Source organism: Mandrillus leucophaeus, unplaced genomic scaffold (genome assembly GCF_000951045.1).
Source record: "Mandrillus leucophaeus isolate KB7577 unplaced genomic scaffold, Mleu.le_1.0 Scaffold419, whole genome shotgun sequence".
NCBI classification, from domain to species: Eukaryota; Metazoa; Chordata; class Mammalia; order Primates; family Cercopithecidae; genus Mandrillus; species Mandrillus leucophaeus.
The window spans coordinates 279,871-293,512 of record NW_012104465.1 but is presented as its reverse complement, the minus strand read 5'-3'; the positions used below and the strand labels follow the sequence as shown (position 1 = coordinate 293,512).

At 39.7% G+C, this 13,642-nt stretch overlaps 1 protein-coding gene across 8 annotated transcripts in view; it reads right to left on the bottom strand.

The window, feature by feature from the left end:
- Positions 1-13,642, bottom strand: part of RHOT1 (ras homolog family member T1) — an 88,790-nt gene that overhangs the window by 36,162 nt on the left and 38,986 nt on the right. For 6 of the 8 annotated variants that reach the window (XR_001007429.1, XM_011992842.1, XM_011992844.1 and 3 more), the window contains exons 3-8: positions 12,279-12,360; positions 10,827-10,870; positions 10,183-10,236; positions 9,985-10,037; positions 6,566-6,674; positions 6,152-6,253 (exon numbers count right to left, since the gene is read on the bottom strand). Coding sequence is in view for 7 of the 8 variants with exons in the window: in XM_011992842.1 (XP_011848232.1) it covers positions 6,152-6,253; positions 6,566-6,674; positions 9,985-10,037; positions 10,183-10,236; positions 10,827-10,870; positions 12,279-12,360 (444 nt within the window). In the remaining variant the exon portion in view is untranslated. Of the gene's footprint in view, positions 1-6,151; positions 6,254-6,565; positions 6,675-9,984; positions 10,038-10,182; positions 10,237-10,826; positions 10,871-12,278; positions 12,361-13,459; positions 13,584-13,642 lie in introns of all 8 variants that reach the window. The other 2 variants (XM_011992847.1, XM_011992848.1) reach the window with 1 other exon arrangement.

The following is a 13,642-nucleotide window of genomic DNA, read 5'->3' as shown; positions in this document are numbered from 1 at the left end:
GGGAGGGGAGGGGAGGCGGGAAACGGGAAACGAAGATTGTTGTTTAGATAAAAGATTCTGTTATAGGCAATTTAAAGTTTGTACTTGTGTAAAACAAGGTATAGTCTAAAAGTTGAAAATTTTACCTCTCACTCAGGTCCACCTAAGAATTGAGTAACAGATGGTGGTAGATATTTTAACTCTTATGGGATGGGGATGGGGATGAGGGATTAACAGATTAGCAGAACAAATAACAGGCCTGAGAACAAAGTAGCAATTAAAAAATTGAGAACAAACTAATAGAGGGGATTTCATATACTGCTAGGCTAAGGCCTCAGAGGTAAATCCCTGTAACAGTTCCCACAGTATTAAGACTGTTTCCCAAATTTCCTTTATCATACATAAAATACCTAGCTGAATCAGAATGGAATCTATGTATTTCGTTTTTTTGTTTTGTTTTGTTTTGTTTTCTTGACACAGAGTCTTCTCACTCCGTCGCCCAGGCTGGAGTGCAGTGGCGCAATCCTGGCTCACTGCAAGCCTCGGCCTCCCGGGTTCACGCCATTCTCCTGCTTCAGCCTCCTGAGTAGCTGGGACTACAGGCGTCTGCCATCACGCCCAGCTAATTTTTTTGTATTTTTAGTAGAGACAGGGTTTTACCATGTTAGCCAGGATAGTCTCAATCTCCTCACCTCGTGATCCGCCCACCTTGGCCTTCCAAAGTGCTGGGATTACAGGAGTGAGCCACCGCGCCCAGTCAGAATCTATGTTTTTAACAAGTAACACCTAGTGACTATTATGATGAGGTAAGTTTGGGAAATACTGGATTCAGAGTAAATTAGAAAGAAGAATCCTAACTAAGGAAAAGTAAACCAAGAATAAGAGTAAACTAGAATCAGATTAAGGGATAACTCAAATTAATTATTTACACTAGGAGTTGGCACTTTTTCTGTAAAGGGCCACACAGCAATTTCTTAAGCTTTGGGGCCAACAGGCAAAGTTAAGCATGTCATTTAGGTACTTACATCGTAAGAAAGAAATCAAACTTCTACAAAGTTTTTTTGATAAAACTCAAAATACAACTGAGTACAGTTTTGCAACACAAATTTATTAATGAGAAGAATGAAATTGTTTTTTGGAAGGAAAACATTTTGCTTTGTTAGGGTTCAAAGTTAGTGTTGTCTACCATGAAAATTAATTGCAAATGTTTATATGTTAATGCTGATCTGTACTGACATTTTACATGTCCCATCTTTGAAAATGTCTTTTTGCACAAATATATACTGCCAATACTGGTACATATCCACAAACCTATGACTTCAATAGAACACAAGGTATTTACAAAATTATATTTGATTCTTTTCTTGATGTTTGCCTTTTAGCATGTCATTACAATGCAGATTAATCAATTCCAGTTGAAGGTTAATGGAAACTCAATTGCATAGTTAAATGGATTACGAAATATGGAAATTTCCTTTGCATTTGCACCGATGTCTAAAAAAATGATGCTGGAACTGTAATTCCAACCTGGAAAATTTATCTGCTTTCCCATCTAAAAAAATACTTTATTATTATTTTCATGTTTTGGCATGATGGGTATGCAATGAATATAAATAAAAGGTCCTGGTACAGTGATATACATAGTACTTGAAATGCTGTCTAGGTGTGTCAGCGCAATTAGTAGTACACTCAGCAGCAGTGAGAAGAGATGAGAGTAGCACATATAAACTCTATTGAAACTACTAAACTTTGCCTTTGTAGCACGCAAACAGCCACAGATAACATAAAAGAATGACCATGGCTATGTTACAGTCAAACTTTATTTTTATGAAATCATAAAATCTGAATGTAACATAATTTTCACCTATCACAAAATATTATTTATTTTGACTTTTTTTCAATCATTTAAAAATATATGGCCAGGCACAGTGGTTCATGCCTGTAATCCCTGCACTGAGAGGCAAAGGCAGGCAGATCACCTGAGGTCAGGAGTTCGAGACCAGCCTGGCCAATGTGGTGAAACCCCTTCTCTACCAAAAATATAAAAATTAGCCAGATGTGGTGGCACAAGCCTGTAGTCCCAACAACTTGGGAGGCTGAGGTGGGAGAATCGCCTGAACTCAGTGAGCTGAGATCATACCACTGCACTCCAACCTGGGCAACACAGCAAGACTCCATCTCAAAATATATATATATATAAATATATATATAAAATGTTTCCTTAGTGTACAGACTGTGTGAAAACAGGTGGTAGGCCAAATATGGCCCATGAGTCAGTTTGCTAACCACTCACTTATACTATAAACTTTTCCTGAAAGAGATCTGCAACTTTTTATTCTTAAAAACAATACCTCTCTCGACAAACAGAACCAAAGCAACCACCTCAGGCTGGGTGTGGTGGTGTGGTGGCTCACACTTGTAATCCCAGCTACTCAAGAGGCTGAGGCAGGAGGAGGCCAGGAGTTCAAGACCAGCTTGGGGAATATAGCAAAGACTTGTTTCTTTTTTTTTTTTGAGACAAAGTCTCAATCCGTAGCCCAGGCTGGAGTGCAGTGGTGCAATCTCAGCTCTCTGCAACCTCCACCTCCCAGATTCAAGCGATTCTCGTGAGTGGCTGGGATTACAGGTATGCGCCACTGTGCCCAGCTAATTTTTGTATTTTTAGTAGAAACGGCATTTTGCCACGTTGGCCACGCTGGTCTCGAACTCCTGGCCTCTAGTGATCCCCCTGCCTCAGCCTCCCAAAGTGCTGGGATTACAAGCATGAGTCACTGCACCTGGCCCCTGCTTCTTAAAAGAAAAATTAACTTAAAAAAAAAAAGACAACCCAACTAAACAATGGGCAACGGCAGCTACTCAGGAAGCTGGGGCAGGAGGACTGTTTGAGGCTAGAGGTTCAAGACCACCTTGGGCAACTCAGCAAGACCCCATCTTTACAAAAAAAAATTAAAAATTAGCTGTGTGTGGTGGCATGCACCTACAGTCCCAGCTACTCAGGAGGCTGAGTGGGAGGACTGCTTGGGTCCAGGAGGTTGAGGCTGCAGTGAGCCATGATCATGCCACTGTACTCCAGCCTAGATGACAGTTAGACCCTGTCTCTTTAAAACAAAAATGGGAAAGGACTTTGAATAGGCAATAGACATTTCTCCAAAGAAGATGACCAATGAGCACATGAAAAATTACACAACATCATTAGCCATCAGGGAAATGCAAATCAAAACAATGAGATCCCAACCACATCTACTAGGATGGCTATAATAAACCAAAAAAGAAAAGTAAAATAACAAATGTGGCAAAGATGTGGAGAAACTGGAACCTTCATACACTGCTGGTGGGAATGTAAAATGGTCCAGTCATTGGGTAAAGTAGCTGCTGGTTCCTCAATATGTTAAATACACAATTACCATGTGACTCAGCAATTCAACTACTAAATGTATGCAAAAGAATTTAAAACAGGCCAGGAGTGTTGGCTCAGGCCTGTACTCCCAGCACTTTGAGAGGCTAGATGGGAGAACTGTTTGAGGCCAGGAGTTTGAGACCAGCCTGGGCAACATAGTGAGATCTTGACTTTACAAGAAAATTTAAAAATTAGCTGGGCACGGTGGCATGTGCCTGTAGTCCCAACTACTCAGGAGGCTGAGGTGGGAGGATGGCCTGAGCCTTGGAGTTTGAGGCTGCAGTGAGTTATGATCACACCACTGTGCTCCAGCCTGGGCCACAAAGCAAGATCTTGTCTCTAAATTTAAAAAAAAAAAAAAAAAAAAGGCCAGGTATGGTGGTTCACACCTGTAATCCCAACACTTTGGGAGGCCTAGGCAGGTGGATTGCTTGAGCCTAGGAGTTTAAGACCAACCTGGGCAACATGGTGAAACCCCATCTTCTTCTAAAAATACAAAAATTAGTTGGATGTGGTGGTACACACATGTAATCCCAACTATTTGGGAGGCTGAGGTGGGAGGATTGCTGAAGCCAGGAAGTTGAGGGGGCAGTGAGCTGTGAATGCGCTACTGCACTCTAGCCTGGGCAACACAGTAAGTCCTTGACCCCCAAAAAAAAGAACAGGCCAGGAGCAGTGGCTCGTGCCTGTAATTCCAGCACTTTGGGAGGCCGAGGAAGGAGGATCACCCGAGGGTGGGTGTTCAAGACCAGCCTGACCAACGTGGAGAAACCCCATAACTACTAAAAATACAAAATTAGTAGGGTGTAGTGGCCCTTGCCTGTAATTCCAGCTACTCGGGAGGCTGAGCCAGGAGAATCACCTGAACCCAGGAGGCGGAGGTTGTGGTGAGCCAAGATTGCACCATTGTACTCCAGCCTGGGTGACAAGAGCAAAACTCTGTCTCAAAAAAAAAAAAGAAAGAAAGAGAAAAACTAGTCAGGTATGGGTAGTGTGTGCCTATACTTCCAGCTACTTGAGAGGTTTAGGTGGGATGACTGCTTGAGCCAGGATTTTGAGGTTATAGTAAGCTGTAATCGTGCCACTACACCCCCCAGCCTGGGTGACAGCAAGACCCTGTCTTCAAAAAAAAAAAAACCAAACAAGTGTTCAAACAAAAACTTGTATTGAATGTTTACAACAGTCTATTCATAATAGCCTGAAAGTAGAAACTACTCAATATCCATCAACAGATATGGGGATAAACTAAATATGATGTATCCAGCTAGGTGTGGTGGCTCACACCTGTAATCCCAGCACTCTTGGAGGCAAAGGTGGAGGCGGGAAGATTGTTTGAGCCCAGGAGTTTGAGACCAGCCTGGGCAACATGGCGAAATCCTGTCTTTACAAAAAATAAAATGAAAAAAAAAAAATCAGCTGGGCACAGTGGCGAACGCCTATAGTCCTAGCTACTCTGGAGGCTAAGGTGGGAGGATCACTTGAGCCCAGGAGCTTGCGGTTGCAGTGTGCTGTGATCACACCACTGCTCTCCAGCCTGGGTGACAGAATGAGACTCTGTCTCAAAAAATAATAAAAATAAAAATAAAATAAAACCCACCAAAGACTTGGTGTATCCATAAAATGATTATCGGGCCATAAAAAGAAATGAAATACTGACACATGCTATAACGTGGATATACCTTGAAAATATTATGCTAAGTAAAAGAAGCCAGAAGACCACATATTGTATAAGTCCATTTATATAAAATGTCCAGAGAGGCAAATCCACAGAGACAGAAGGTAGATTGGTGCTGGCCAGGGGTTGAGTAAGGGGACAATGGGGAGTGACTGCTAATGGGTACAGGGTTTCTTTTTGGGGTGATGAAAAGTTCTGAAATTAGAGCGTGGTGATGACTGCATAACTTTGTGAATATACTAAAAACCACGGAATTGTATAACTTTAAAAGGATGAATTTTAAGGTACTTGAAATATATCTCAAAAAGATTTAGTTTTTCAATGTCTATGGCAAAATATTAAATTTTGGATATTTCAATAAGGAGTTACTGTGTTTCTTAGCTATAAAACAAAAGCAGCTGGGCGCAGTGGCTCACGCCTGTAATCCCAGCACTTTGGGAGGCCCAGGCAGGCAGATCACTTGAGGTCAGGAGTTCAAGATCAGCCTGGGCAACATGTGAAACCCTGTCTCTATTAAACATACAAAAATTAGCCGAGTATGGTGGCGCATGCCTGTGATCCCAGCTACTTTGGCAGGCTGAGGCATGAGAATCACTTGAACCCCAGAGGTGGAGATTGCAGTGAGCCGAGATCCAGATCGTGCCACTGCACTCCAGCCTGAGTGACAGAGTGAGACTCTGTCTCAAAAGAAAAAAAAACAAAAACAAAAGGAGTAGTCACATTGTATTACGTTGCGCCTATGTCAAAAAACTATATAAGATTTTTGTTAGTGTGTGTTTTTCAATTTGTAGATTTTATAGTAGCAAAACAAGAAGACCATTAGCTAAGTCTTTGGACTTTTTTGTTGTTACTGTTGCCAATTCTTCTGTTTGTTTTAATGGCACTTCCTGAAGCAGTACTTGATTAGATTCCATTGATGTGGAAAATACTATGAATATTTAATGTGAATGTCATTGAAGAAGAGTACCTGGTAAATGTAACCATTTAATAAGCAATAAATTTAAATTTTAGCAGTTTAATCTCTACACAAATACTGAAAATCACTACCATACTCAAGTTACTACATACACATTCCAGCCCCTATAAACATAGCCTGTTACCTCCTTCTCCTCTGGGCAGTACAGGGGCCCTGTAGGATGAAGAACAGCTTTCTGTGCATAATAAAAGAGCTCTGATATGTTCTTCAGGTTTTTCGCTGAACACTGAAAAAAATAAAATTAAAATTTTACACTCTGAAATCAATTAGGAGAGCTAAAAACAATTTTCAAACTATCACCATATGGCAAAAGAAAGATTCCTTGAAAAAAAATGAAAAATGCATCTTTGTGGACATCACAATATGAATGTCTAGAAAGAGCTCAGAGGCCAACTCCAACTTCTCTGTTTTATTTGGTTTACATGACTTTACAAAGAGCAGGAAATTTATTCCATTCCACATTGTCCCCCCTATTTAAAACCCCAATTTAGTAAGAATTCATCAAAAATAAATTTTCAAATCAAATTATGAGGCATACCTCCACACAGGTTTCTATTTCTGTATACTGGTTCATAATAGGAAGGATGGTCTCCATACTACTATATTCCACCAGATCAGATTTGTTCCCAACCAATATTAAAGGCAACCTAAAATAAACAGGGCACATTGTAATAAGGAAGGCAAAAGACATTAGATTTATATTTTAATTTACATCATAACCCATTCTAACTAAAAAGTTTTTATTTAATCTTCTCAACAACATGAACCTTCCTCTACAGTCATGTCAAGCCCCCTAGATAACATGTATTTACTCAACATGTTATCTATTGAGCACCTATTATAAGCCACATACTGCTCCAAGTATTAAGGACACAAGACAGAAGGTCTCTACCCATTCTGTTTTGTTTTTTGTTTTCTTGAGACAGGGTCTAGCTCTGTTGTCCAGACTGGAGTGCAGTGGCAGGAACACAGCTCACTGCAACCTCAAATTCCTATGCTCAAGTGATCCACTTGCCCTAGCCTCCCTAGTAGCTAGGACTATAGGTACAAGCCACTACACTCAGCTAATTAAAAAAAATTTTTTTGTAGAGAAGGGTCTAGCTACATTGCCTAGGCTAGTCTCAAACTTCTGGCCTCCCAAAGTGTTGGGATTATAGGCATGAGCTACCATGCCTGGGCAGATCCAGAAACCTGACCATTCCAATAGTGAAAAACAGAAAATGAGCAATAAGCAAACAAAATAATTTCCAATTCAATAAGTACTATGCAAGAAATAAACAGGGCGATAGAGTAGTGGGAAGGAGCTAGTTATGTATAATAATTAAGGAAAACCCCCTATGTAAAGGTGACATTTGAGCCAAGGGGTGAAGGATAAGATGAAATCTGCCATGTAAAGAGTCAGGGAAGAGCAAGCCAGGAGGAAGGAACAGCATGTGCAAAGGCCCCAAACTGAAAAAACATCCTGATGGGGCCAAACAACAGGAAAATGCCAGAATGGCTACAGAGTACTGAGTAAAGAGAAAAAGGTATACAATGGGGTTAGAAAGAGGATCAAAGGTCAGACACATAAGAACTTAACAAGCTGCAGTAAGGAGTGTAGGTTTTACTGTTAGTGTAAAATGGGAAGCCACTGAATGGTTCTAAGAAGGGGGTTAACATTTTTAAGTGCAGTGATTTTTAGAGCTATATACTGAAATATTTACAACATGAAAATAATATCTCTATTTGCTTCAAAATAATCTCAGCGGGAGGGGTAATAGATGAAACAAGACTGGCCATGAGTTAATTGTTGAAGCTGGATAACAGGTATGTACCTCAGTATATGTTACATTTTTTCACTAACAAATTTTTAAAAATATAATAGTAACTTGGATTACAGCAGTGACAGTAAAGATGAAAAGGAAAATATTCAAATTTCAGATATATTTTATAAGACAGAAACAGCTGATAGGTTAGATATGAAGATTGAGGGAAAAGCAGAAACCAAGAAAAATACTTAGGTTTTGGCTGGAAAAAAATGGGTAGATCTCAAAAGATAGAGAAGATTGAGGATAATTTTTTGTTTCTGTTTTTGGCAGGGAGTAGACCAGGAGTTAAAGATTCTGATCTTTAATTCCTAAAGATCTAAAGTTAAATCTGATAAGCCTATGGGGGAAAATCTTAATGGGGATATTAAGGAGGACCAACCTAGTGGAGAACTGTTGTGAATCCTGCAAGAGAGCTTGGAGGGAAAGCAAATCATCCTGCTGGAACTCTAGACTGCAACAGAAGCACTTGAAAGCATTTAGCTTACCTAACCCTTGGTGTGCCATTATGCTTGAAAAGACTGACCACCATATAGCCCAAATATAAATTCCTAACAGAACCAGGAGGGTTTCCAAAAATGTAGTGGTTTGTAACCAAAGGTGTGCATCAGAGTAATTTATGGAGCTTAAAAAAAATATATATATATATATATATATATATATATGTCTGGTACAGCAGCTCACGCCTGTAATCTCAGCACTTTGGGAGGCCAAGGTGGAAGGATTGCTTGAGTTCTGCCAGGAGCTTAAGACTATCCTGGATGACTTAGTGAGACCCTGTTTCCACAAAAGTTTTTTAAAAATTAGAAAGGTGTGGTGGCACACACTTGCAGTCCCAGCTACTTGGGAGGCTGTCATGGTAAAGCCAAAATTTTTTAATTCAGTGGTCCAAGGTGGTGCTTGATAGATCTTAGCAAAACTGCCCTCTCTTAAAGATTCCCTCCCAGAAATGGCTCAAGGAAGAGCAAGAAAAGCAGATATTAGGAGCATATGGGTATTGGATCCCCCAAGGCAGCTCTGTCCAATACAACATTCTATGATGGTGGAAATGCTCTTTATCTCTACTCTCCATTACTGTAACCATTAGTCACATGTGGCTATGTGCACCTGAAATGTGGCTAAGTGTATCCGAGGAACAAGTTTTAGTTTTATTAATTTTAATTAATTTAAAGTTAAATCACCACAACTGACGAGAGGTTACTACATTGGACAGCACAGTTGTAAAGGGTCATTCTTTCCTTTCCACCTCGTCAAATCATCACAAAGTTAAAACCATGATAAAAGACGAGCCATACAATGCCCCAGCATTGTTCACAGCACATATAATGTCATCTCAGTCTCCCTTCCAAAATATGTAAGACAGAGGGTTAATGACCATAGTCATATGTTTAGAACCAGATCTTTAGAGTTTCAAGGCACGAAAATGGCCAACTAAAAGATAAATCTAAAAAATTGAGAAAAGGACCAAATGTGTACAATACATAGGTATTAGTCTGATTTTCCTATTTAAAAAGATTCAGGCTGGGCACAGTAGCTCATGCCTGTAATCCCAGCACTTTGGGAGGCCAAGGTGAGCAGATCATTTGAGGTCATGAGTTCGAGACCAGACTGGCCAATGTGCGAAACCCTCTCTACTAAATAATACAAAAATTAGGCAGGCGTTAGTGGTACGTGCCTGTAGTGCCAGTTACTCAGGAGGCTGAAGCATGAGAATCACTTGAATCCGGGCGGTGGAGGCTGCAAGGAGCCAAGATCACGCCCCTACACTCCAGCCTGGGTGATAGAGCAAGACTCTGCCTCAAAATTAATTAATTAATTAATTAATCTGAGACTTTTCAAGCAGCAGTTTGACAAAGAGAAATGTAAGATTTATGACCAAAATAATCTGTCTGAAGTTGTGAATCATTATATCAGAGTTCTGTTTCTTGCTTTGCTCTCAAGTATATTTACTGCCTCAAATGAGTCCCCCCAGCAAAGGCATGTGGGTGTGTGTATGAACAGACAGAAAAACTGACAGATAAGGCAAATATGGAAAAATCTTAACTAGTAAATTTAAGTGACGGATTTAGGGAAGGTCAGTGTACTACTTCCCGTACCTTTACTGCAAGCTTTAAACTTTTTAACATAAAAAGTTTGAGAGAGGAAAACATACCTGCTGTCTTTGTCTGTTCTTTCGTTTATGAGAGGAATCCATCGACTTGTTACCTAAAATGAAAATTAACAAGCGCTTAGCCATGATGAGGATCTTTACAAAACACTCTTACCTTAGACCCCTAAAATTCTAAACTGAGGATCAACTTTGGAAGCGCTCCACTGAAACCAACTATAGTGAAAAAAAGGTCACACCTACCTTATCAATAGAATGCTTGTTGTTAACGGCATACACTATACAGATGACATTAGCCTTGAAGAAAAATTAACAAATTAGCGGTATCTAAAAATAATAAAAATGAAGACAGCACTTAATTAGCAACTTGTTAATATATTTGGGAGAAAGGAAGAAAAAATTTAAAAGCTAAAACAAAAAAACAAAAAATGAATTAGCTGGCCTCTAAGAGAAAATGTTCCTAAGGACTTAAAGCAAAAACACATACTCAGTAACAGCCATAACAACAAAGAACTGAAAAAGAACTCTTGGTAATTAAGAGAATGAAGAAGGGATGGGGTGGATCACTTGAGGCCAGGAGTTTGAGACCAGCCTGGTTAACATGGCAAAACCCTATCTCTACTAAAATACAAAAATTAGCTGGGCATGGTGGTGCGTGCCTGTAATCTCAGCTACTCAGGAGGCTGAGGCATGAGAATCGCTTGAGCCTGCAAGATGGAGGTTGCAGTAAGGCAAAATTGCACCACTGCACTCCAGCCTGGGTGACAGTGAGACACGGTCCCACAAAAACAAAAACAAAAAACAAAAAGAGAATGAAAAAGGCAGGCTCATAAAATCATCACTGTTTTTCTACACAAAAACCCATACCTCTGTTTTTTAAAGCTCACCTGTGATATTTCTTGATGAAGTTGTTCATCACTCTGTTCTGCTTCTACAAACGACAAAAAGTCAATGTTTCATATTGCAAACACTTTCATAAAAACTAATGGCCAAGCTAAATTCTATGCAACACCCATCTAACATCCCTCAAAATGACATGGTATAGCAAACACAAGGGAAAGCCAAGGGAAGTAAAGGTTGAACTATGATAAGGCAGCTGGCACTGAAAGACGAGTCTCTAAAAGGATAACTCAGGCATGGAACAGCAGAAGCACTGTGTAATAAATCTAGGCCAGCATCTGATTCAGAGTTGAAAAGGGTCAGGCAAAGGACCTCAGAAATCCAAGCTAGCAGACTGGGTGCTTAAGAGTCAAAAGCTCAGACAAAGAGTCTATACACACAGGATCAAAAGGCAGGTGAGATTCTGGGTAATACAAGCTTAAGATCTAGATAGCAAGAGGGAGTAATAATAACCAGGACCCAGAGGCAAAACTATAGCTTGATAGTGAAGTGATGAGAATTCCCTCTCTAGCATGTATCTTTAGCTAGGACTGGTCTCAATGGGTAGGTGTGCCTGTAACTCCACGGATGCGGGGATATGAATGATACAGCTAGGATAGAAAGCAAATAATTAAAGAGCAAAGCAATTACTGACATATTGATTTAGACCACCTTAGGTTACATATATCTTCCCCTAAAAATGCCTGTTACTTCTGACATATAAACTAATACCATACATGAATTCAATGGTATTTTATACTATGCTAAATAACAGGCCATATTTTTAATATCTTTCCATGTTAAGTAATCAATGGGTTAAGGCTTCAATTCTAATACTGAAGTGAATCTAATTATATGGCTATACATATTGAAGAATAATTCTGTAAATAAATCTAGTTATGAGATTGATTGTAGCAGAAGGCATTCACCTCCCTCAGCTTCTAGTACAGTGCTGTCCAACATACAGACAACGCAAGTCACATATATAGTTTTCAATTTTTTAGTAGCAACCTTTAAAAAGGTAAGTAAAAGAAGGTAAAATTAAATTTGCATTTAACCCAAAATATCAAAAATATTTAAATTTCAACATGTACTCAACAGAAAAATTAATGAAATATTTTACATCCTTTTTTCATATTAAGTCTTCAAAATCCAGTTATATTTTACACTTAACAACACATTTTAATTTAGAACAGTCACATTTCAAGTGTTCAACAGCCACAGGTATTATGGAACCCAACTTAGTAATCTGGGGATGAAGAACTGTCAGATGGAGGCACCCAGTGGGATATGGGGTAGAGGCTGACAGAGAGACATAAATGAGATAAGAATCGTAAAGGATCATTTACTGCTACAGAGAAAAGACCACCTCTCGGAACATTTGTAGAAGCTCAGTAAGTATCTTTTTTCAAGTCCATTAAATTAACCTACACCTTCACCTACAAGAGGATATTCATTACCTGAGTAATCTACAATGTGTGTTGGAACTCTCTCTGGGGTGACATCAGCTGGAATGGTGATTTCTTCTGCCCTGGGAGGAACCTTCATTTACAAACAAATATAGAAAGAAAAAAGAAAAAACCAACCTTTCAATATTATCACTCAAACTTGTAACAGATGATATAAATTTATCTACACAGGTTGAGTATTTCTTTTCTTTCTTTCTTTCTTTCTTTCTTTCTTTCTTTTTTGAGATGGAGTCTCGCTTTGTCGCCCAGGCTGGAGTGCAGTGGTCGGATCTCAGCTCACTGCAAGCTTCGCTTCCCGCGTTTACGCCATTCTCCTGCCTCAGCCTCCCGAGTAGCTGGGACTACAGGCGCCCACCACCTCGTCCGGCTAGTTTTTTGTATTTTTTAGTAGAGACGGGGTTTCACCGTGTTAGCCAGGATGGTCTCGATCTCCTGACCTCGTGATCCACCGGTCTCAGCCTCCCAAAGTGCTGGGATTACAGGCTTGAGCCACCGCGCCCAGCCTCTTTTTTTTTTTTTTTAACAGAGTGTCACTCTATGGCCCAGGCTGGAGTGCAGTGGTGCAATCTCAGCTCACTGCAACCTCTGCTGCCTGGGTTCAAGCGATTCTCCTGCCTCAGCCTCCCGAGTAGCTGGGATTACAGGCACCTGCCACTGCGCCCAGCTAATTATTGTATTTTTAGTAGAGATGGGGTTTCACCATCTTGGCCAGGCTGGTCTTGAACTCCTGACCTTGTGATCCACCCGCCTCGGCCTCCCAAAGTACTGGGATCACAGGCTGAGTATCTCTAAGCCCAAAATTTGAAATCTGAAATGTTTCAAAATTTGAAACTTTTTAGCACTAACATGGTACTCAAAGCAAATGCTCATTGAAGTATTTCTGATTTTCAGATTAGGGAAATGCTCAACTGGTAAGTATAATGCTCATATTTCAAAATCTGAACAAATCTGAAATCGGAAACACTTCTGGTCCCAAGCATTTCAGATAAGGGATGCTCAACTTGTATTAGTCCCTCTCACCAATACCCATTTGTTGTACATGCAAGTGTTTATTTTTGTGCTTTACCACAGATGCAAATATATATTAAAACTATATGATAAAAACATTTTTAATGCATATTTCTAACTACATAGACACAACACATTCAGGATACTTCAGATCTGACACAGACTCAAATAATTATTGAATTAATTTGGTGTTTCAGTGTTACACATTTTAAATATGTTGTTTTCATTCTATTTTGTTGAAGGCTGAAGATACTCTGCAAATGAGGAGGTATTTTAATCCAAAACAATCTGCAAATAAACCAACAGGTTATCAACATTCATTTCCTCTAGAAAATAATTGACTGGCT